We start from the raw sequence: 25,506 nt of genomic DNA, 5'->3' as shown, positions 1-25,506 counted from the left end.
ATTGACTTTAACTAAGAGATTTCACCTTGTCTTAATGAATTCCCCCTTACTGTTTGATGCAGGATTTCATTTCAACTAAATCTTGATCTACCTTTAAGTGTGATAATATGCAACACGTGTGTGTGTGTGTGTGTGTGTGTGTGTGTGTGTGTGTGTGTGTGTGTGTGTGTGTGTGTGTGTGTGTGTGTGTGTGTGTGTGTGTGTGTGTGTGTGTGTGTGTGTGTGTGTGTGTGTGTGTGTGTGTGTGTGTGTGTGTGTGTGTGTGTGTGTGTGTGTGTGTGTGCGTGCGTGTGTGTCTTCTCTGGGACAACACACTGCAGTTGTGTTACCTCTCAGCACAGGCTTAACAACATATGTTGTGTTAAAAACGGGTTGTCGTTAACATATTCAGCTCCGAAAGCGAAGGTGTTATCCCAAGGACTGGAGGAGGCGAGATACAACATGACAGATCCTCAAGTGTTTGAGATGCTAATGAGAGCGATCTACATGTTTAGATAATGGTCTGTTAGATAAATGTTAGAATGTTAAGATTTATGGTGCAGAGTCCTGAAGAAAAACAGCTCAACAAGTCACTCTTAATAATTGAAATGCAAGTGGTGTGAAGTATTTAAGTGCACTTACTCAAGTACTAAGTTTTGAGAGACAATCATTTTATGCTAGTTTTTACTAAAAGATAAATGGTGTACTTTTCCTCCACTACATGTATTTAATACCTTTAGTTACTTCACAGATGTGGATGAATGATGTGAAATCTAATCAAGTGTTGAATCAGACTTTAGTTCCACCTTGAGTAAATCCACCAGCTACCCTGCAGTCTGCAAAGTACTTCAGACAAGCTGCACCTTCACCAGCTTTGAGAACACTTTCATGATCAATCATTATAAAACATATCATATATATTATTCTGAAATGGACCAATCTGCACAACGACTACTTTTACTGTCGCTACTTTCACTATATTTAGATGAGAATACTTTTCTACTTTTACTTAACATTTTGAGAGTATTCTTACACTCTGGTACTTCTACTTTTAATTAAGTATAATATCTGAGTACTTCTACTTTTACTCAAGTATAATATCTGAGTACTTCTACTTTTACTCAAGTACAAGATCTGAATCTGAGTGCTTCTACTTTTCCTCAAGTAGGCCTACAAGATCTGAGTGCTTCTACTTGTAATTAAGTACAAGATCTGAGTACTTCTACTTTTACTCAAGTATAATATCTGAGTACTTCTACTTGTAATTAAGTACAAGATCTGAGTACTTCTACCTTTACTCAAGTATAATATCTGAGTACTTCTACTTTTACTCAAGTACAAGATCTGAATCTGAGCGCTTCTACTTTTCCTCAAGTAGGCCTACAAGATCTGAGTGCTTCTACTTTTAATTAAGTACAAGGTCTGAGTGCTTCTACTTTTACATAAAGATCTGAGTACTTCTCCCACCTCTGATACATGTTGTAAAGGTCTTCCAAGGACAAAATGAGAGAGCCTGTGAACACGGATTCCTCAGATGATTTGACTTCAGTGTTAATCCTTTTCATGCAGCCTGTTAACAAAGTGAAAACAAGCCCTTGGATCGCCTTTTCCAGTCCATTGGCGGCTCAGTGTGGGGGGGTGGAGGCTGTGATCCCCCCCTGCGGGAAACCAGCGCCCCCGCTGAGTTAAAAGACCCCTGGCTGTAGGGCCGGTGCATGGCTCTCACACAGGCCGCCCACCGAGCCTCCTGCCCGGCCGCTGATTGAAGTGCAGCCGTCTGTTGCCCCCTCGCAGCGGGACCGGGGCAACAGCAGCGATTTGAATAATTGGTATGTTACTGAGCTGAGGTGACATTTACAACACAAGACGGCCCGTTTAGCTTAGCCACCAACACGTTAAAAGGGTTCCAATGAAACTTTCTCACGATAATAGCTCTGTGTTCTCACCTCCTCCCAATCAACACGAAAAGAAGAGGGCCATTTGGAGTCTGTCAAAAGGCTTACTGACAATTAATTGATTGACAACAAAACTATAAAACACTTGGAAAGCTGTCTGTACATACCGTGTCATCGAGCACGCTTGGAAGCTTATTTATGATCCGACGTGAAGAGGATTAAAACACTTATTATTTACTGATCATGACTTTAATTACTCTTAAAACAAGGGACTCTAAAACAACATTAAGATGATTTCTTACTGCGCAATTTCCTATTTCTGATCACATTATAAAATTGCATATATTTGCAATGTGACACTTTCTTATTGTGACTTCCTACATTGATAAGAAAATCCTTAATTTGATCATATTATAAAAGCGCATCCTTACAATGCCATGCATACAGATTGTTTTTACTTCCTTTTCATACGAATTAAGAAATATTTGGCATTCTGCATTATTGAGGGTGTAAAGGATTCACTTAGCAGATCGATAGACGTTATTTAATCCCTTACACTCAAGAATGCCAAACATTTCTTAATTAGTATGAAAAGGAAGTCAAAACAATCTGTAGGCATCGCATTGCAAGTAGGCCCATGCACTTTTATAATATGATCAAATTAAGGATTTTCTTATCAACTTCATCGGTCCCCCGTGATGGACTCTGTTCAACATGCTCAATCCCACTGTAGTGAGCGTTATCACGGGCCTTTCTCCCGGGTTATCCCGAGATAACGGTGGTGCAGCCGAGGCAGGGATGTGGAGAAAGTGGCGATGGATGCAGGAGTGATATCAGCCCGGAGGAGAGGCGAGATAAAACCATCGAGGGGGTCCTCCTTCTTCTTCTTCGCTGGTGTTTGTGTGTGTGATAAGGAGGAGGAGTAAAGGGATGGAGGGAGGAGGGCCAAAGAAACCCCGTCGCGTTTTGACCCTCGGAAACCTCCCCACACACCACTAACACCACCACTCCTCTTCCCCCTCCTCCTCCTCCTTCTTCTTCTTCTTCTTCTTCTTCTTCTTCTTCTTCTTCTTCTTCTCCTCTTGAGACAGAAAACCCTATCCAGTCGTGACATATTCCAGCCTGTCGCCGTATGTGCCGCGCGGACAGCAAGCACAAGGAGCCAAAAAGCTGAAAGGGACGCTTTCTGCCCACAAACCCTCCCGTGAAACCGAGCATCCCCGACCCGGAGCGAGAGGCGCACCAGGCGGGGGCGAGAAGCTGCAGGGACCGGTACATCCTCCCGGAGCTCCGGACCACACCGACCCGAACAGGACTGGATATTTACCCTCTCGGTGGGACATTTTTTTTACACCGTTTACCGGAAACATAAACCAATAATAGGCTGCGAGCTTTATTCTGTACAGCGTTCATTACCGCTGAGTGCATTATGAACCGGTCCGCTCACATCGACCAGTGTAAACAAGGACCATCAAATCTCCCATCATAATGCTGTAATAGAAAACGCGATGGGCTCGGAGTAAACACACACACACACACACACACACACACACACACACACACACACACACACACACACACACACACACACACACGCACACACGCACAGCTCTTCACTGTTTTTCTAACCACAGTATTGTTTTTGTTTGTATGCGTTGTGTGCATGATTATCATGTTTACAACCTCATGCAATAAAAACAATTTTTTTTTTTTTTACTTTTAGTTCCAGGACCAGAAGAAGGGGGCAAAACTCGCTGGACTAGCCGAGCAGAGCATCATCTTCTCCGGTGTAGGACTGGCTCTCGGGTCGCATGGAGAAGAGGGTATGTTTTTGCTGATTTTTCTTGTTCAAATGATAATGATTTACACCAGATTGTGGCGGGATAACACACCCTTTATAACAAAGAGAGGAGGTTAATTAGATAAGCATCATAATGGGGCATATGTTGGGAATCCTCTGTGCACTGATGGCTCTCTGCTCGGGTGTAGCAGCCATAAAAACACGAGGCCCGCTGGAAACAGACTAGTGGACTGCACTGGCATGGACTTCGTGTTTAGGGAACAACAACATGCAAAACATGCCTTTCTTTTGCACTGAAAACGAAAATAAATGCTCCTTATATATGTGTATTTGTAAGCGCTTTACGGGGCTGCAAAGTTACAATTTGACCAGGCATAATCCCTAATTGACGCGCATTGGAGCTCGACTGGTTGTGTATTTAACATGCAATGTAGGTAGCAGCAATGTGTGAAAACACTTAACGAGGAAATGTTCTAAGATCTAATATCTGTCCCTCCTCTGAGAGTAATATAGATTTATTGTGCAATGTCAGTCAGGCGTAATGATGGCACGCATGGGCTAGAGTGGTCGTTCAGAGAGAGCTTGGGAAGTAGGCGAGTTTTTGTGTGTTGCTCTGCTTGCATGCTGGGGTGGAAACAGATACATAATTGTCCGGGAGAGCAATAAGGCATGTGCAGTGGGATAGGAAATCACTGCTGTATACAAATATAGCAGAGAATAACGAGAGGGAGAAGAGGAACTGTGCAACACACAAACAAGAGCTAATCCATCCAACAGCTTAAACTAAACGTGGGGTCAAACATAATAAATAACTCATTGCTGGTAAAAGTAAAAATACTTTCTGGGTGTTTATTTAAACAGCCGCAGATTGTCCAACATGACTGCATGCTAAACAGTGAGGATGTTAGGCCTGTATTTCACTGAGCCACTTCACTTTTTACATTTTATGTTCGATGTTCATAAGGCTGTGAAATAGAACATATGGTGACGTTTTAAGAAATGCATGTCTCGTGATAGTTTGTTGTTAGAGTTTTAAAGTTGTATTTTGTGCAGGAAAGTCCAGGTGTTGATTGTTTTGTTCAGTGCTCTCAGAGCAGGAGTTATTCATGTTACAAACCTGTAGCAAAACCCGCTGAGAAAAACTGTAAGCTTCAACACACGTGTGATTACTTTTTTAGACTTTCGCTCGTTTCGTTAGTTTGCTGCAACCTAAGTTTAGCTAATTTACGTGAAGAAACATCTACGAACTTTTAAGCAAAAGCACTTTTAATTTCCCTTTTCTAAATCGGTGCACTCACTGAGAACATGGAGGAATTAGTTTGCTTCTTTTCATGAGAAACGGAGCCCTTGTTTTCGACGAAAGCGAAACATGTAGATTTTACAGAGCCGTGTTTCTTTATTAAAAATGAAGGTTTGTTAACTTATTAAGACTTATAAAGAGTCTGAAATATGAGCAGTTTCGTCTTCATTTCCTGCCTTTTCTTACGAGTCAGTCCAGTTCTACAAAGCTGCACTTTATCCGTGTGTTCCAGCTGAAGCTGCGTGAAAAAACGCTTGTTAGGCCTGTTGGAATAAAACAATTACCCGCATCTGAGCGCTGTTTACCCGCTCCGTGACTTCTTAGAAAAAGTGGAAAAATTCGCGGAATTTGTCATCTCGACTCGCGCGCTTTGATCCGCCTGACGCACGGAAACCCGATAGCAGCCGCGCGCAAAGAGAGACGCGCAATCCGATAGCGGTGATTGTGTTAATAGCCACAGCCTCCATAAAACTAGAAGGTGTCCCGGGGCCTGGGCCTCAGAGCAGGTGCTTTCTGTGATCCCGGTGGCCATATGGGTCTCTGGGATACAACCATTTGATAAGCCATTTAGGACAGTGGTGCCCAAAGTGAGGTGCGGAGACCTCCAGGGGACCTGCAGGCACATGGACAGGACTGATTTAATTTAACATTTATTTCAATTCCCAGAGGTCAGCATGGAGAGAAAGTGTACAAAATAATTACATTTATGTTGGGGTTCACTGCTGCTGTGTGACACAAATCATCCTCTCTGTGAGCCGTTTGGAATGATGACATTATAGAAAAAGGGTTACACAAATATAAGTATAGCAATGAATATAACAAGAACAGATGCAAAAGAGCCATCGGTGTTATCTCACACACACTCATTGAAACCACAACCTCTTGTGGCTGCCCGCCCGGGGGAAGAGCCCACAGAGACACGCCGCCAAGCAGATAATAACTTTTATGGCTTGGTTAAAATAACACAGAAGTTAAAAAGGTGCTCAGGTCGACTAGCAGGTGCTGTGTGTGTGTGTGTGTGTGTGTGTGTGTGTGTGTGTGTGTGTGTGTGGTGTGTGTGTGTGTGTGTGTGTGTGTGTGTGTGTGTGTGTGTGCGTGTGTGCGTGTGTGTGTGTGTGTGCGTGTGTGTGTGTGTGTGTGTGTGTGTGTGTGTGTGTGTGTGTGTGTGTGTGTGTGTGTGTGTGTGTGTGTGTGTGTGTGTGTGTGTGTGTGTGTGTGTGTGTGTGTGTGTGTGTGTGTGTCATCCCAGTGGTCCTTTAATCCGCCTCGGAGTCACAAGCTGCAGCGAGGCACGCATTAGCAGCTCTGTAACACGGGCAGCCAGACATGTATATTCATGACGCTGTGTACAAGATGTCTGTGTTGTGTCAGAGTGTGTGTGTGTGTGTGTGTGTGTGTGTGTGTGTGTGTGTGTGTGTGTGTGTGTGTGTGTGTGTGTGTGTGTGTGTGTGTGTGTGTGTGTGTGTGTGTGTGTGTGTGTGTGTGTGTGTGTGTGTGTGTGTGTGTGTGTGTGTGTGTGTGTGTGTGCCATATGTGTGTCTGACTCACTGAGTGTGTGTGGCTGTCACAGTGGGATGTGAGCGACGACTCAGCACGGCTCCTGTCTGAGTCGAGGAGGAAGGAGAGGATATTAGCAGCGACACTCTTCCCCTCATCTTCCTCTTCCTCCCTTTCCCTTTCGGAAACACAAACACAGACTTTCCAAGAATTTTAAATCTCTGCTTGATTTGCATGTTTGATGCGATCCAAATGCCTTTTGAATGGGTTTGATTAGCCTCGGAGTGCACAATTAGCAGCTTGTGATCCATCACTAGAAGGGACACAAAGGAGAAGTTGGCACACACACAATTCCAGGGAACAGTACGACACACTGCAGGGACATATCTCACACACACACACACACACACACACACACACACACACACACACACACATTTCCAGGGAACAGTACAACACACTGCAGGGACATATCTCACACACACACACACACACACACACACACACACGCACACACACACACACACACACACACACACACACACACACACACACACACACATTTCCAGGGAACAGTACAACACACTGCAGGGACATATCTCACACACACACACACACACACACACACACACACACACACACACACACACACACCCTGGAATTGGTTTGTGAATATAAGACATAATAATAGTGGTCAAAAGAAATGTATGTTTGTTTTATTGTTGACAGATTTTGAGTCTTAATATTTGTTGATTTTCATAGTTTTTTTTATTATAGTAAAAAGACAACAATTGGTTTTTGGACTTTTTGGAAAAACGTAACACGTCAACATGCGCTTTAGAAACAGATTTAAGGACTACTTTGTGACATTTTACTGTAGAAACACCTACTCTGTAATGTGATGTTCAACATTAGCGGTAAGCACAACATGCCGTATTTAGCTATAAGAATAAAAGCAGTACATAATGTGTCCAGGAGTTCAGACACATTAACATAAAGCCCAGCAGCTCCTGGCGGTGACAGCCCGGCTGCGTAATAAAATATGATTCGATGTCGAGGGGCGCAGATGTCCAACGTGTCTCATGTTTTCTTTTTTCCGTCTAATTGTGTTTTAGTATGAAGAGCTGGTGCACTACTCGGGGTCGGAGGGCATGTCGTTGGGGGGGTACGCGGACGATGTCAGGACGCTTCCTCCCCCTCACTACGGCCCCCCCATCATCCCAGACTCCCTCAAACACCACAAAGACCAGATCTACGGGTAAGAGAGTGTGTGGAACCCATACGTGTGCAAGTTGATTTACACTGCACTTTTCAACACGAGGCAATTCAAAGTGCTTTACAAAAATCAAAGATATTAAAAGATAATAAAACATGAATAACACGGGTACATGCATAAAAGTTACAGTGCAGTGTAAGATGTGAATAGTTCAATTAAAAGCAGCGGCAAAAAGAAAAGTCTTCAGCCTGGATTTCAAAGTAGTCAGAGTTGCAGCCGACCTGCAGGTTTCTGGGAGTTTGTTCCAGATCTTGACGATACCCCTAAACACAAAATAAAACTAGTTATTTACTGATATAGAAATTGCGATATGATCCACGATATTGGAGATCAGTTTTGCATCGTTATTCTCACAAGCACTGGAAGATATATTAAAGAGAATCTGTAGCAAACAAATATGTTATTTGAGGTCTACAGAATACCATGTAATACTGTGATATCGCTGAAGTACGGAAAGGGATTAGGGCCAAATGGGAATTTTTTTGTTTAGATCTGACCACAGTTTTTTTTTACTCCTGAGATTAAAGTCAGAATTCTGAGAAAAAAGTTGGAATTCTGAGAAAAAAGTTATAATTCTGGGAATTTATTCGGAATATTTAAACAAAAAAGTGAGAATTCTAAGGTTTTTTTTTCCAGAATTCTCACTTTTTTCCTCAAAATCCTGACTTAGATCTCAGGACTTAAAAAAAAGATCCCTTTTGGTCAGATCCCAAAAAGGAAACGTCACATGTGGCCCTAGTCCTTTTCCGCACTGAAGCTACTTCATTCAAAATGGTATCTAAACACATATTTAGCCTTTAAATGTTATGCTTCCTGCGATATGAATATAGCACCGGTCCAAATTTAGATTTAGATTAGTTGTGCAGCCCTAGAGTGGAAATAATGATTCATGTACCCTGTTAGTGCCATAGTTGTTAACATTACTTGTGCAGATTACCAGAGAGTTTATATGTGTGTACTGACTATGAAAATACACGTGTTTACAGCTGTTCATAAATACTGTGCTATGAAGTCTCCCGTTGCACCTTCTGGGAATGTATCGTGTGTGTACATTATGTCAACTGTTACCGTGTTTATGTAAAGTATGTTAACTGTGTGTGTGTGTGTGTGTGTGTGTGTGTGTGTGTGTGTGTGTGTGTGTGTGTGTGTGTGTGTGTGTGTGTGTGTGTGTGTGTGTGTGTGTGTGTGTGTGTGTGTGTGTGTGTGTGTGTGTGTGTGTGTGTGTGTGTGTGTGTGTGTGTGTGTGTGTGTGTGTGTGTGCACAGTCACCCACTGTTTCCACTGCTGGCCTTAGTGTTTGAAAAGTGTGAGCTCGCCACCTGCTCCCCTCGAGACTCCGCCTCCCTCTCGGCCACCTCCCACCTCCCCGGCATGCCCAATCACGGCATGCCCAATCACGGCATGACCAATCACGGCATGACCAATCACAGCGACGTCTGCTCCTCCGACTCCTTCAACGATGACATCGCCGCGTTTGCAAAGCAGGTGAGCGTCCTTTAAAACAGCCGATCTGTAAATATCCCGATTCTCCAGAAGGAATCAAATCAGTACAAAAACCTGTTCAGTGCAAACTGTAGAGTCGCAGCTCTTTGCCCTCCTGCTGTCTTCGGGTCAAGTCTGACCGATTTACGACTTTCATTAATCATAACTTATTAGTTTTACATTCGATTGCATCAAAGCTCCATGATATCCTTCACAGGAGACATTTGAACATATCACATGGCTGATTACACTTTCATTCATGGATGGATGATTTAGTTAACTTTATAACAAGTTTGTGTTCCCGGTCAAAAATGACCGCCATAAAGAAAAGGAATTAGTAACCATCCGGATCGGATCAGATAACACACACACACACACACACACACACACACACACAGAACAATTTGACACATTTCCCGCTCTTATGTGCCCCTCCCCCCACATGGATCACACCTGGCACACGCAGTACATGTTCAGTGTCTGTTCTCTGTATATTTACTGCAGTTCTTCATGTGTACCAGTAGTCTGATACAATGTGTACAGTTTGAAAGGGTGTTAAATGAAATGTGGTGATGATTAATGTTTTTGTGTTAATGTAATAGCAGTTAAAACGGGACCGGTCAGATTTGACCGCGAACACCAAAGTAAGGGGGGGGGTGAAGACAATAGGAGGGTTTAAACCAATTACAAGGAACTCGTTGAAACAATCCTACACCAATTCCAATATTTTTTTTACCAGAGATATGCCGATAGATATCCTGGAAATAAATCATTCCGCATGAAAAAAGGATTTTAAATGATTTATCGACTCACGAAATCTGGTCAAAACTATCCAACTAAACTTTTCACATCTCTTACACTCTGAATAAAAATCAGAATCAGGTGTATTGCAAAGTAGGTTTACAAATACAAGACATTTGCTTTGGGGATAATGGAGCATACATAAGCAAAATAAATTGTAAGAAAAGGACAAAAAATAGAAGTATTATAAAAACTCTTAAAAAAACTATTATGAAATTAGAACTAAAGAGGAATATACAAATCTACACACATCTCTTAGCTTCTTAATCTTGAAATGTATTTAAATGACATTTTATAATGGTTTCTTTTGCCCTTTATCCTAATGTTTTAGAGCATTTTGCATTGCCTTGTTGTTGTTGTTGTTGTATAAATAAAGATTAATGATCATGTTTATTTTGTGTCGCAGATCCGATCCGAGAAGCCCATATTTTCTTCCAATCCCGAGCTGGACAACTTGGTACGACGCTCACTGAAATCACACCGAAATATGCTTTTATCAGCACAGATGCATTGTGGGATACGAGTTAATAATGAATCCCCCGTCTCCTCTCCCACAGATGATCCAGGCCATTCAAGTGCTGCGCTTTCATTTACTGGAGTTAGAGAAGGTGAGTGGGAGAGAAGCACTAACTTTTGGTTTCGTATGGAGAACAGTGTGTGAGCTCGTAGGAAGGTCTGACATCAAGGTATCAAGGTATCAAGGTGTCAAGGTATCAAGGTGTGTGTCAATCGATAAAAAAAAGAATTAGATTATTGTATTTTTACTGCACATTTATTCAATAAAAAACACCGTGTCGCTGGTTTTTCAGTAAATCTGTGAACATTTGATAAGACTTTAAAAGAGTTTCAAAAGTGTCTTCACGAACAGGATTGCACGCATGCTGAGGCACACACTCCTATTGGAAATGTACTGTTATTTAAAATATGCTTTGATACAAACACATTTGATCATTGCAGGAGATTGATACAAAATAATAGCAAAACGTAAATTAAAAAGCCTATTTTAAATGATAGGAGGCGTGTGGCGCAGTGGGTTGTGCGTTGGTGTTGGGATCAGGGGGTCTAACAAGTAATGTAAATAATGTAATGATACATTTGCAAAAAATGCCATTTTAGGGGTTGCGCAAGAGCTACTGGAACCACTTTTCCTACAACGTAATTGAAATGCTGTCTTAGGGCACGTGTGTTAACATATGAAGGCATGTGTTAGCATCCGAGGCATGGATTATGAGAACTGTCGGGTGGGACACAAATGCAACTATCCCTAAATGTTATCAGCACTACATTTGACTCAAACCATTGTCCCTTGAATCATCCTATTATATCATGTCTACAGTATATGGTATGCTGCGCTGAGGATTCAGATTATATAGTATATGTAGCTATCCTGCATATGACAATCAAGCTGTTCAACCACGACCAGGACCCGTTCAGTAAGTGTTGTTAACAGTAGACACTCACCTTTAAATCTGTCCCTGTAGGTCCACGACCTGTGTGACAACTTCTGCCATCGATACATCACCTGCCTGAAGGGCAAGATGCCCACAGACCTCATCATGGACGACAAGGACGGCGGCTCCAAGTCCGACGTGGAGGATTTCACCGGGTCCTGCACCAGCCTGTCGGAGCAGGTGGGAGCCGAGAGAGCAACCTGTCAAACAGGAAGCATCCTTTCTTCAGAACTAATGCTTGTTGATGTATTGTGATTTAAAAAGGTGTCTGTTATCATCTGGCCGGGGACAACAGCTGGACAGAAGCAATGTTGGCTACAGCTGCCCCATGTACTGTTTGTTGTGACAGTTGATCCATGGGGACTGTCCACGACACTATAAACTAATTAAACTCGGAGAAGACGCTCCAGCTTTCACTTGCACAGCTGCACAGCGAATGATAACCGTGTGATGCCCGACTTGATGAATGCAGGATGAGAGAATCTGGTCAAATAAATGTATGGGATGGAAACATAACGACGAGGATTAGAAATCAACTTCATATCTTTGACGATAGACGGGAAAAATGGCTGAGTTCTCCTCTTCCTCCTCCTCCTCCTCCTCCTCCTTCTTCCTCCTCCTCCTCCTCCTCCTCCTCCTCCTCCTCCTCCTCCTCCTCCTCCATGTCTCTCCTGTCGTCCTGCAGAATGCATCGTGGTTACGGGAGCCGGATGAGTGTGCCACGACTCCTCTGGGAACACCGGGCACCTGTGGCCTGCCTTCACACAGCACAGCAGACAACTGTAGCGACATAGGTACACACACACACACACACACACACACACACACACACACTCACACACACACACACACACACACACACACACACACACCATGTATACATCACTTCAGGGGGCATTACATTGACTTACATGCATTTCCTGGAGACTTATCCTAACCTTAACCATAACCAACACATGCCTAACTCTTACCCTTACCCTTACCCCTAACCCTAAACAAGTCTTCACCCTAAAATTAATGATCCCCCTCATGGGGACCTCCAATTTGTCCCCATAAGGGAGGCGAGTCCCCACACGTGACTATGTAAACAGATTTAGGTCCCCACAAGTATAGTAATGCTAGGCCACACACACACACACACACACACACACACACACACACACACACACACACGCACGCACACACACACACACACACACAGGAAATAATGCGCATGTGAGCAAACAATACACTACAATATAGCGGCAATGGAGGTTTCCCCGAGTGTTTCCGAGTGGTATTATTGATGCAGTCACAGCCTTTCCGTCCTCAACGCCTTCTGCTAGCGACGTATTTAACAGCTTATTCAGACCATCAATAAATAATGCAAGAAATATAATAAATAATAAAATATGATATATTGTGATCCATTCCTAGATTATGTTTGAATTTACAAAATGGGATTTTTTTTTTTGGGGGGGGGGGCAAGGCATTAGAAAAACATATAATAAATAATTATTGCAGTGATCGTTCCAAAGTGGAAATATCAAATCAAATCAATCAAGTTTTATTTATATAGCACATTTATAAACGATTTTTGGTGGAGCCAAAGTGCTGAACATATAATAAAAATAGCCTACAGTAGAATAAATACTTGTTATGGCCATTTTGAATTAATGTACCTACTGTAAGAGTGCGTGAATTGTTGGAGGGGCTCAGCTCAGAAGACTTTCATTGCCATTTCTACACGGTAGCTTATGTGAGTAAGACAATAACACCTTTGAATTGAATGTTGTTGTATAGATATAACAAATAGAGTGAGTATGCATTAAAATCTGGGCAATTATATGATAACTTCCACAAGAAAAGCTTCAAAAGGGTTGCTTTCTTTGCACAAACATGGACAAATGTACCGTTTGTTTTCAAATGAATAAAACGTATCTGCAGAAATGGTGAGCTCATATCACTTGTACCCTGATAAGAGTCCTTGATATATGATGTTTCTCTGCAGGCGACGGTCTGGACGGAGACGGCTCCCCGAGCACCGGAGACGACGACGACTCGGACCGAGACCGGAGGAACAACAAGAAGAGAGGCATCTTCCCCAAAGTGGCCACCAACATCATGAGAGCCTGGCTCTTCCAACACCTGCAGGTGAGACAGCGCGTTATGACCAGAGGTGGGAAGAAGTGGAGTACAAATACTTTGTTACTGTACTCAAGTACATGTTTCTGGTATCAGTACTTTACTCCACTACTTATTTTTCTGACGACTTTTTACTTTTCCTTCTTACATGTTGAACCCAAATACCTGTACTTTCTACTTCACACATTTTAAACCCAAATACCTGTACTTTCTACTTCTTACATGTTGAACCCAAATACCTGTACTTTCTACTTCACACATTTTAAACCCAAATACCTGTACTTTCTACTTCTCTCATGTTGAACTCAAATACCTGTACTTTCTACTTCTTACATGTTGAACTCAAATACTTGTACTTTCTACTTCTCACATGTTGAACTCAAATACCTGTACTTTCTACTTCTTACATGTTGAACTCAAATACCTGTACTTTCTACTTCTTACATGTTGAACTCAAATACCTGTACTTTCTACTTCTTACATGTTGAACTCAAATACTTGTACTTTCTACTTCTCTCATGTTGAACTCAAATACCTGTACTTTCTACTTCTTACATGTTGAACTCAAATACCTGTACTTTCTACTTCTCACATGTTGAACTCAAATACCTGTACTTTCTACTTCTCACATGTTGAACTCAAATACCTGTACTTTCTACTTCTCTCATGTTGAACTCAAATACCTGTACTTTCTACTTCTCTCATTTCCCAACCAGCTGGTTCCTTTAGTCTGAATGTGTGTTTGGTGCGTGATCATTATTCTTCAGAGTCACTGCGTGCCTATTGGTTGGAACACGATCCGTGTATCCATCACTTCCTGGTCTTCTCTAAAGAAGAGGGACCAATGGAAACGTTGTCATGTTGCCGTTGTTCACCATGGAAACATTCATTAGCTAACAATGACATTATTGTTCTGTTAATACAAAGGGAGGTCAGGTACTCTTTAAAACAGCTGGGAGTTATGGGTACTTTTTACTGAAGTGCACTTCAAAGCCTCTTTACTTTGACTTGAGTAAAGAAGTTTAGTCAGTACTTCTACTTTCACCAGAGTACTTTTAAACACGAGTATCTGTACTTCTACTTGGGTAAAGGATGTGAGTACTTTTGCCAGCTGTGGTTATCACCACATAAAAGACGAATTATTACTCACAAAAACAATGAATAACCGCAATAATTAAAACCCAAAGAGCTGTAACAAAAGAAAGAGAAGATTCCGTGTGAGGCCAAACATCAGAGAGGGGAGCAGAGTGTGTAATGGAGGTCAATTAAATGAAATGATAAATCAGGGGATTATGTGATTACGTGAATATGCTCGCTGTTGAGTAACTGTGGAAGTGATAGAAATGGAGTGAGTAATTGTTGGCAAGGTAATTAGCTGCTAAATGAGGCAGGTCAAATGTTGCTACACTCCAGTTAATACAGTAAGTGAGTGTGTGTGTGTGTGTGTGTGTGTGTGTGTGTGTGTGTGTGTGTGTGTGTGTGTGTGTGTGTGTGTGTGTGTGTGTGTGTGTGTGTGTGTGTGTGTGTGTGTGTGTGTGTGTGTGTGTGTGTGTGTGTGTGTGTGTGTGTGTGTGTGTGTGTGTGTGTGTGTGTGTGTGTGTGTGTGTGTGTGTGTGTGTGTGTGTGTGTGTGTGTGTGTGTGTGTGTGTGTGTGTGTGAGAGAGAGAGATAGACAGAGAGGCTTGCTGAGGGTGAACATGTGAGTGCAGATGTGAAAGAGAGGCTGCAGCATGAGTCCTAACACCGGGGAATGAGTTAGCATGTTCCCACTTCCTGTTCACTCGCCTGTAGCGTTTTCCAAATGTATTTGTGGTTGAATGCCTGAAGGTCAGTGGTTTGGCCACGCTTTCACGTTTTGTTCTACGTCGTAAAATAGGTCAGCAAATACTCCACTTGTGTTTGACCGAAAAAACAGGGGTTGTCAACAAGTGTGAATGAGATGACCACGCCTAACATTAGCCGCCTTTAGCTTAGCGGTGGTGAAGTGAAGTCATGTGATCGTGTTGTAGCGTAGTTCCTTTATAGCTTAACGTTAGCTTTTTACTTCTGGTGATTGCAGTTGTGTTTCAAAAAATGAGATTATCCTGCTCAACAAAACGTATTGGATCTTATTTTCTGCAATATTCCAAAATCCAGCTTTCTGTCACGCGTGTTATTTAATCAGTAGCTTCACACATAAGGCGCTTTCACACCGCAGTACTTTTCCCACAAAGGTTCATGAGAACTTAGTTAACTAAGTACAGATCGCGTTCACACCGGAGTAAGTCCCTGAGGGAGGATTACGCAAATGAAGCCGCTGACGTCACTTCTTCTTCTTCTTCTGCTTTGGGTTTACTGGCAGGCCGCAAACCACTTCACGGCGTATACTGCCGCCCAAAGTCCCCGGCCGGAAGTCCCCGGAGTTGGGGAAGGCTTCAGTAGAAGCTGCTGGGACTCCCAGCAGCTTCTACTGAAGCCTTCCGAGTAAATCGCCAGAACGCCGACACCTCCTCATCTCCACCGCTCCCATGTTTTATTTTGTTTTGCCATAAGTTAGTCTCTCTGTGTTTCTGCGCTGGGCTAATGCTAATAATGCTAATGCTAATAATGCTAATGCGAGGATAATAAAATGGCGGCTTCACAAAACTTTTCAGAGTTTTATGGGGCGTGGTTTTCAATCCGCCCAGCCAATCAGAAATAGGAACCTTTTTCTCCACGAAAGTCCCTGCTCTCTAGCAGGGACGGAAAAGGGGGTGAAAAGGTTCTCATTAACTAATTTTAGTTCCGGCTCTTTTTGGTGTGAACGCGACATTTCGGAACTATATCGGAACTAAAGTGGGAAAAGTACTGCGCTGTGAACGTGCCTATAGTTCCTGGTTGAATTCCAAGCTTATAGCTATAGTCACGTTTGTTACAACGGAAATTGCTAAATGCCTTAAATCAGAAATCAGTTGTTTTGTTACGTGAACGAAAGGAGAAATAACAAAATAAATAAATACAAACATATTATTTTAAAAACATCAATCATAAGAAACTGCCCAAATAATATTTAAATTAATAAATTGAAAATAAATTCATAGGGGGATTATATTAAAAAGGTAAAAGCACGAACATGTTTAGATTGCTGATGAGGGGGTTAAGATATAAGAAAAACGTCTTTGGGTTCAAGAAAAGCGCTACAGAAATATAATTTATTATTATTATTATATATCGTAAAACACACGCCAACAAGGGCCAAGAAGAGAGATGAATACATATATCTCTACAAATAAAAATGCATATATACACATACAAATACATGCGTAAACAATACGTTAACAGTACGAAGAACTGGTAAAGAGAAGGATGAGCAGCTGCACCAAAGAAAGATCTGCATTTTAGGTTGTATTTGTGTGTTCGCAGTACTCTGATCACATCGAAGGAACTGTCTTGCTTCCTTTAACCCTCGCTCTGTGTGTCCTCTCCCAGCACCCGTACCCGTCCGAGGAGCAGAAGAAGCAGCTGGCTCTGGACACGGGTCTGACCATCTTACAGGTCAACAACTGGTCAGTGCACTCTCAATCAATACACTAATTCTGCCCCGCGGCGTTATCCATAATCCGTTAAACTGTCATGTGTAAACGGAAAGCGTCAACTTTCAATTTAACCACACGTCAATAACACGCTGCCGTGATGGAAACAAACTGCATCTGCATCTAACGAGTCACATGTATCTCCTCGGTAACTCCTAATTGTGGATATTTTGAACATATAAATGTCAGTTTAATAAAAGGTGGCTCTTTGACAAGACCTTTAGAGGAGCTATGATCGACTTTATGAGAGAGGGGCTCGTAACAGAAGAAGAAATGTCCTGCTAAGCATTTCCTCTGATCAACAGCACAGTAAGATCCTCTTGGTATGTTCATAAAACTGAAGAGCAAATCAATGTCCAATAATCAGATGGTTTACTGCCTCTATTCACTCAGGAAAACACACACACACACACACACACATTTCTAGTATGCTGATCAATCACTTCTTTCATATTGTTCTGTGCAGATAGAACCACACGGTACACAAATAATGAAGTGTGTGTAACATGTTAAACGATATATTAGTAATTTGATAACTTGCATGTTTGTATTTGTACCCCTGCTGCTGCTGCTGCACACACACACACACACGCACGCACGCACGCACACACACACACACACACACTGACCCGATCAATCAATTATCACAGTGCGATCAATACCTGCTCTGCCCTAACGTTGATTGACTCTCCCCAGAAAGGGTTAAGTGGTTGTAAAATGGAAAAGGTTAATAGTCTCCCGGTCAGCCTTTTTTCTTCATTAACATCGGCCTCGTCCATCTCGCTTTCTCAACACACACTCTTTATGTTCCAGGTTCATCAACGCCAGGAGGAGAATAGTGCAGCCGATGATCGACCAGTCAAATCGCTCAGGTTGGTGTGTGTGTGTGTGTGTGTGTGTGTGTGTGTGTGTGTGTGTGTGTGTGTGTGTGTGTGTGTGTGTGTGTGTGTGTGTGTGTGTGTGTGTGTGTGTGTGTGTGTGTGTGTGTGTGTGTGTGTGTGTGTGTGTGTGTGTGTGACGGTGTATTGTATGTGTGTGTGTGACGGTGTGTGTTGTATGTGTGACGGTGTGTCTTGTATATGTGTGTGTGACGGTGTGTGTTGTATATGTGTGTGTGACGGTGTGTTGTATGTGTGTGTGTGTGTGTGTGTGGGTGTGTGTGTGTGTGTGTGTGTGTGGGTGTTTGTGTGTAGTAGTGGTGTGTGTGGTGTGTGTTGTGTGTGTGTTGTGGTGTGTGTGTGTGTGTGTGTGGTTGTGTGTGTGGTGTGTGTGTTGACGGGTATGGTAATATGTGTGTGTGACGGTGTGTGTTGTATATGTGTGTAACGGTGTGTCTTGTATATGTGTGTGTGTGACGGTGTGTGTTGTATATGTGTGTGTAACGATGTGTTGTATATGTGTGTGACGGTGTGTGTTGTATATGTGTGTGTGTGAGAGGGTGTGTGTTGTATATGTGTGTTGTATATGTGTGTGACGGTGTGTGTTGTATATGTGTGTGTGACGGTGTGTTGTATATGTGTGTGTGACGGTGTGTTGTATATGTGTGTGACGGTGTGTGTTGTATGTGTGTGTGAGGGTGTGTTTGTATATGTGTGTTGTATATGTGTGTGACGGTGTGTGTTGTATATGTGTGTGTGACGGTGTGTTGTATATGTGTGTGTGATGGTGTGTGTTGTATATGTGTGTGTGATGGTGTGTTGTATATGTGTGTGTGACGGTGTGTTGTATATGTGTGTGTGACGGTGTGTGTTGTATATGTGTGTGTGACGGTGTGTGTTGTATATGTGTGTGTGATGGTGTGTTGTATATGTGTGTGTGACGGTGTGTTGTATATGTGTGTGTGACGGTGTGTGTTGTATATGTGTGTGTGACGGTGTGTTGTATATGGTGTGTGTTGTATATGTGTGTGTGACGGTGTGTTGTATATGTGTGTGTGACGGTGTGTTGTATATGTGTGTGTGACGGTGTGTTGTATATGTGTGTGTGACGGTGTGTTGTATATGTGTGTGTGTTGTATATGTGTGTGTGACGGTGTGTTGTATATGTGTGTGTGACGGTGTGTGTTGTCCCACAGGTCAGGGGGGTCCTTACAGCCCAGAGGGAGCGGCTCTCGGGGGATACGGACTGGACGGACAGGTCCACCTCGGGCTCAGAACAGCAGGTACAGAGATGTCAAGGTTTTTACTGATATATGCAGAATATTGTTGGTAAAGAAAATCTCAAGGCTCTTTATTAAAACCTCGTGTTGCCGGGTAAACAGTGCTCAATACCTTCAACAATAAGTCAGCATCACAAAAGAGATCTTGTTCTCTGGTGAATGTCTGAAGCTTCGACGTGTCATTAAAAAGCGGTACTAACTACATGGCAATGAAAGTGAAAATTAAACTACTAAATGGCCGCCTTCAGCTTAGCGATGGTGAAGTCATACCTTATAGCGTGACTTTTACCTCGGGAGATTGCATTTCAGGGCTCGACAGTAACGGTTGCCATTGGCAACCATTCAGAAAAAATGTCAACCACTTCTTGGCCTTTGGTTGTCCGTGGCAACCAGTTTTTAACATAAAGAAATAAGGACAGCAAACAGCAAAATGTGCACCCCAAAATAGATAAATGTTAATTATTTGTTGTATCAAGAGTGATATTTGATTGTTGTTGTGACCAGTCGGAACCTGATACTTAAGTTGCACGTGCATTGGTGTGATTACGGAGCCAGAAAGCGATGCACGTTTACTCGCATGCGTGGTGCGCCGTGTGTTTGTTTTACAAAAAATGGCGAGGCAAATGAAGTTGTTTGACTGTGGGGTAAAAAGTTCGGCCAACCCGTCAACATCTCAAACAAATGATCAAAGTGATTTAACTGATAAAGCGTAAGGTGAACCCGGACGAAAAGCAAAGAGGAATGTTGTCCATTCACTTCCGGGAAAAAAAAAACCTTCAAAATAAGAGTCCCGATCTTGTTACTACCAAAATAAAAGTGCAAAACGAAACCTTACCATAGAAAAATATTGGCATAAAAATATAATCACTTCTATAAAAAGTTAACACATTTTAAATATAGTTAGACATATTAAAGGTAATTTACAGCATTAATAATTAATATCTAATTCTTAACTGTGAATGGTTTTCATTATTTAACATTAGAAATGTATTAGTCTGGCCAATCCAAGACTTCGATGCTGAAGGGCCAGTGGATCTACGGTGGGGGTCAGCACAAAGGTCAAGAGAACCCACATTTGACAGGGAGACCATGGATGACCAAGAAACTAGTGATCTGTGAAGAACATGACAACAGCTGCACTCCTGGTGTTTTGTATACCAGCAACTGAGGGTGGACAAGTTTCCTAGGTTTCAATTAAGTGTTAATTACTTATTGTAAAGCATTTGAACATTCTTTTGTGTCACATTTTCATTATTAAGTTGATGTATAACTGTATAGTATCTTAATTATTTAAAATATAAGGTGTCTAAAAATGGCAACCGTATTTTCAGTTTTGGCAACCAAAAGCTGATGCCTGGTTGCCAGCCTGGCGACCACTTTTAAAAGTTAGCGTTGAGCCCTGCATTTACACTTCTACGATTATAAATGTGTGGAGATTATCCTGGTGAACAAAACGTGTGTTTGCCACAGAGCTTGTATTCCAAAATCCAAAGGAAAAATCCCACTGCTTTTATCCGAGGAAGCCGTTGCTATGCTAACTTCCTGCCTACAAAAACCCACCATCTCTGCACCACTCTTCATTAAATACACCTTGTCCTCCGTGTGTCCCCAGGTCTCCAGGGGATGTCCTCTCTGCAGGGTGATTACTCTCTACTGTCCCAGCCAGGCTACCCTCACCACCCGGGCTCCTCCCTCCACCCGTACCCGGGACCCCACCCCGCCATGCTGCTGCACCCCCCCCCACACACACACCCCGCAGAGCCGCTGCTCGCCCAGGGACTGGACATACATGCACACTAGTCGTGGGGCGAGTTAGAGAGAGAGTGTGTGTGTGTAAGGGCAAATGACAGTATGAATGAGTGAGTGTGTGTGTGGTGAGATATATGTATGTAGGACGCCGAACTGAACACTATTTAAAGAAGACAAAAAAAAGACGACACATTGATACGAAAGTTTACATTCCCCACTGAAAGACACTGACCTCAATGTAGCTTGCTAACACACACACACACACACACACACACACACACACACACACACACACACACACACACACACACACACAGTCTGGACCCACAGGTTTAAGCCATACCTCTTTTGAGTAGAAGTGCTTCCTCCCCTCGTCTCCACTATGTCCTGTGGGTGAGACACATGCTTTAAAACTACACTTCCCATCATGCCTGCTGATCCACAGGAAGACCGATGAATATTTTGCAACATGGACGATCCTGTGAGCACGCCTTCTCCACGACTCCCCGTCTTCCCGCATACTGTCAACGACAAACACACACACCTTCACACACACACCTTTACTTTAAGCTGTTTTTTCTGATTCTATTTTTATATTTATGCGTGCTCGTTGAAATATTAGTGCTCTTCCTTCCTTTAGCATGACGCTAAACACTATGAATGACTTCCAGTCTGCCTCGCTCGCGTACCACTGACCTCCTTAAGACGCCAACAGGTGTCCGATACCTTAGGGTCTTTCCTACACACACAAAAGCCATTTCCACACACACACATACATACACACACACACACACACACACACAATCTTCTATGAGCATTTCTAGTACATCTTTTCTGTGTCATAGCGGTGTGTGTGAGGGGAGCTGCAGCCAAAGGACTCTTTAAACATTCGGCTCCCTTTCCGCTCCACGCTGAAACATTTCTGAATGATTATGGGAAATACCGTTAAAGTATTAAAATGTTTTTTTTGTAAGACTTGTCGCTTGTCATCTGTTTGTGTTTTTTGTCTGATTCGGTCGGTTTGTTGTCTGTTAGCGAGTGTATAGAGAGGTATAGCTAATATAATGCTAACACATTTCTATACATAGAAGAAACTGAACTGAAAGACATTTTTAATAAAACTCAACTAAAGCATGCAGATTGTGGTGAGACTGCTCCAGGAAGATGTTGTGGATTAAAGTATTACATATCAGTTAAAAATATATATGTTTGATTGGCGACTGGGAAGGTTGTTTTGTATCATTTCCTGTTATTAAAAAAACGGTAATATGTATTAATTTATTTTACAAAAACTGTGAAAGATTATTATGTTGTGTGCTTATTCAATTGAAATAGCAAAATGGGCTAGTGCAGTCTTCAAATCTCAGGAGGCAAATTAAATATTGATGAATGTTGGTCTTAACGACACATCTGTAAGGTTTTTTGACATTCGCTTAAATTGGAGAAAATGGGGAAGAACAGAAAAATAAGCGCCTGGCAAAGTAGTAAAAAAGGCTTTTGTGGTTGTTACCGCTACAGTAGGTGTGTTCAGGAACAATATTTTGCTATCACGACACACACACACACACACACACACACACACACACAAATACCATGTATACATCACTTCAGGGGATATTACATTGACTTAGCATTTCCTGGAGACTTATCCTAACCTTAACCATAACCAACACATGCCTAAACCTAACCAAGTCTTCACCCTAACATTAATGATGCCCTCATGGGGACCTCCAATGTGTCCCCATAAGGGAGGCGAGTCCCCACACGTGACTATGTAAACAGATTTAGGTCCCCACAAGTATAGTAATGCTAGACCACACACACACACACACACACTGAAATACTGTTGATGCTGGTAAAGAAATGGCCAAGGGACAAGAGAAACAGGAGGGTTTTCAGTTGGTGACGAAAGATATGTAGATTTTCCGCTGCTAATGGTGACTTTTAACTGTCATGTTACACCTTAAAATTGCAATATAAACACACACCTTCTCGTTTCCATTTTCAATGACCATTTACTTACACTCCAGCTACAGAAAAGTGAAACCACACCAATCAGTACACCAAAATCCTGCTCGATTAAGGCCAACATGACAACAATTATTTCGATCAATATTGAGATCACGATTATTTATCCTGTATACATGCATTAGTGTCATTGACACTAATTAAATAAACAGCTCCGGCATAATACACATTTTGGCTCCTAGAGCTGTCCATAAGTCTAAACTCCTCCTCTTTTCCCTCATAACATTTCTTCTTGTAGCTCCCATCCTCTCTGTCACCTCCTTCTCTGATCTACATCCTTTTAGACGTTAAACATCCACACATAACTCCGTCCTTTGCCACATCGCCCCCGTCCTTCTCCCGTTCGGCCTGGAGCGGGAGGGGTCAGGGGTCAGGGTTCAGACAGAGGTCAACAGGAAACGGCTCCTCTCCCTGGCACCCGGGTCCTGACCTCAGCGCTCCTTCACTTCTCATTTCTCTTTGTCCCTCCTCCTCGCAATCACTCCCAGTGCAGGATGGGTTTGCTCTTCACCTCCTCTCTTTCTCTCACAACATGTTACGTGTCTCTTAAGTCAGTACAACGGTGTTTCTTTCAATCAAAACTTAAACTAACATCTCCTTAGCTGCAACGCCTAATCTGACCAGGGGCCAAAGGTCCCATCCCAGCTTCTGACCACACTATTCTCCCTTGCTCAAAAGAAACCATGCCTTTTGGGGTTTTCCCTTTCCGGTAGTGTGTTATAGGTATGCATCCTAAACGCCTGCATTGCACTCCTTTGTTTACTTCCAGACAGCACTATGTAACACTTGCACTTCTATTGGCTAGGCTCCAACACATTGTACGTGATAGGCTAAGGGGCGGGACATCTCTAAGAGGTTGACCAATCACAACAGAGCTGGTCTGCTAACTGACTTGGCTCTGGTTTCAGACAGAGGGTGAAAAGAGGTGCTGCAGCATTAAAGCATGGAGACATGTAGAGACACTACATAATGATATACACCTGAACATCAGCAGGAGAGGACTCTTTAAAGTAGAGACACTACATACTGATATACACCTGAACATCAGCAGGAGAGGACTCTTTAAAGTAGAGGCACTACATAATGATATACACCTGAACATCAGCAGGAGGACTCTTTAAAGTAGAGACACTACATACTGATATACACCTGAACATCAGCAGGAGAGGACTCTTTAAAGTAGAGACACTACATACTGATATACACCTGAACCTCAGCAGGAGAGGACTCTTTAAAGTAGAGACAACTACATACTGATATACACCTGAACCTCAGCAGGAGAGGACTCTTTAAAGTAGAGACACTACATACTGATATACACCTGAACATCAGCAGGAGAGGACTCTTTAAAGTAGAGACACTACATACTGATATACACCTGAACATCAGCAGGAGAGGACTCTTTAAAGTAGAGACACTACATACTGATATACACCTGAACATCAGCAGGAGAGGACTCTTTAAAGTAGAGACACTACATACTGATATACACCTGAACATCAGCAGGAGAGGACTCTTTAAAGTAGAGACACTACATACTGATAAACACCCTGAACATCAGCAGGAGAGGACTCTTTAAAGTAGAGACACTACATACTGATATACACCTGAACATCAGCAGGAGAGGACTCTTTAAAGTAGAGACACTACATACTGATATACACCTGAACATCAGCAGGAGAGGACTCTTTAAAGTAGAGACACTACATACTGATATACACCTGAGAATGAGCAGAATATGTCCTCTTCAAACAAGATAAGGATGTTTTTCTTTGATAAATCCAGAGTCTAGATTCATGCTAACTTGAAGTTTTTAGGATACATCCTCTGGGAACTATATGCTGGTACAACATTTCACAGCAATATTCACAACTGTTCAACAGTGTGAAATCTTCTACCACAAATGCTTGATTAAGTTTAGGTTTTAAAAATGACTTTGGGTTTGCGAAGTCATTGGTAAAAGAAACTGAAGCCAAAGATCAAAATCTGTGCACATTTAAACGGGTATAGCTTCCTGTTTTACATTTTAGTGTCACAATAATGTCCAAAAAGATCACATTAGCAGGCAACATGTTGCTTTAACACAGCTGTTCTTCAAACTTCATAATAAAAGTAGATTAGTAAATTTAGGCCCCGTCCACACGGAGACGAAACGGGTGTTATCCGCTATAGTTCTTTATCGTATGGACGGTTCTTCCACACGAGGCCGTAACGGAACCACGGAAACGGATCCCTCAAACGATGACCCATCCCAAAGTGGGAAGGTTTGGTAATGTAACGCTTGCGGCACCGTGTGTAGGTCCTAAACGATCATAGCCCCGCCTCTCCCCACCTCTCCTGCTCACCCCGCATCATTGCTGATGCGTTTCGCCAACAACAACAACAACAATGGCGGATCACAGGGTTGCGTTCAT

General features: G+C 42.5%; 1 protein-coding gene across 1 annotated transcript; it reads left to right on the top strand.

Annotated features, from left to right (window-relative positions):
• Positions 1-2,907: 2,907 nt before the first annotated feature.
• Positions 2,908-22,087, top strand: meis3 (myeloid ecotropic viral integration site 3). The gene is made up of 13 exons (XM_034097677.2): positions 2,908-3,208; positions 3,598-3,697; positions 7,588-7,730; positions 9,014-9,233; positions 10,438-10,488; positions 10,589-10,639; positions 11,513-11,662; positions 12,168-12,276; positions 13,473-13,615; positions 17,054-17,130; positions 17,971-18,029; positions 19,232-19,318; positions 20,928-22,087. Exons 2-13 carry the CDS (start codon positions 3,686-3,688, stop codon positions 21,113-21,115), a joined length of 1,290 nt encoding a protein of 429 aa, XP_033953568.1. The 5' UTR covers positions 2,908-3,208; positions 3,598-3,685; the 3' UTR covers positions 21,116-22,087.
• Positions 22,088-25,506: the final 3,419 nt, after the last annotated feature.

Source organism: Pseudochaenichthys georgianus, chromosome 13 (genome assembly GCF_902827115.2).
Source record: "Pseudochaenichthys georgianus chromosome 13, fPseGeo1.2, whole genome shotgun sequence".
Lineage (NCBI taxonomy): Eukaryota > Metazoa > Chordata > Actinopteri > Perciformes > Channichthyidae > Pseudochaenichthys > Pseudochaenichthys georgianus.
The sequence above is the reverse complement of the archived record's forward strand: the minus strand, read 5'-3'. Positions and strand labels throughout refer to the sequence as shown.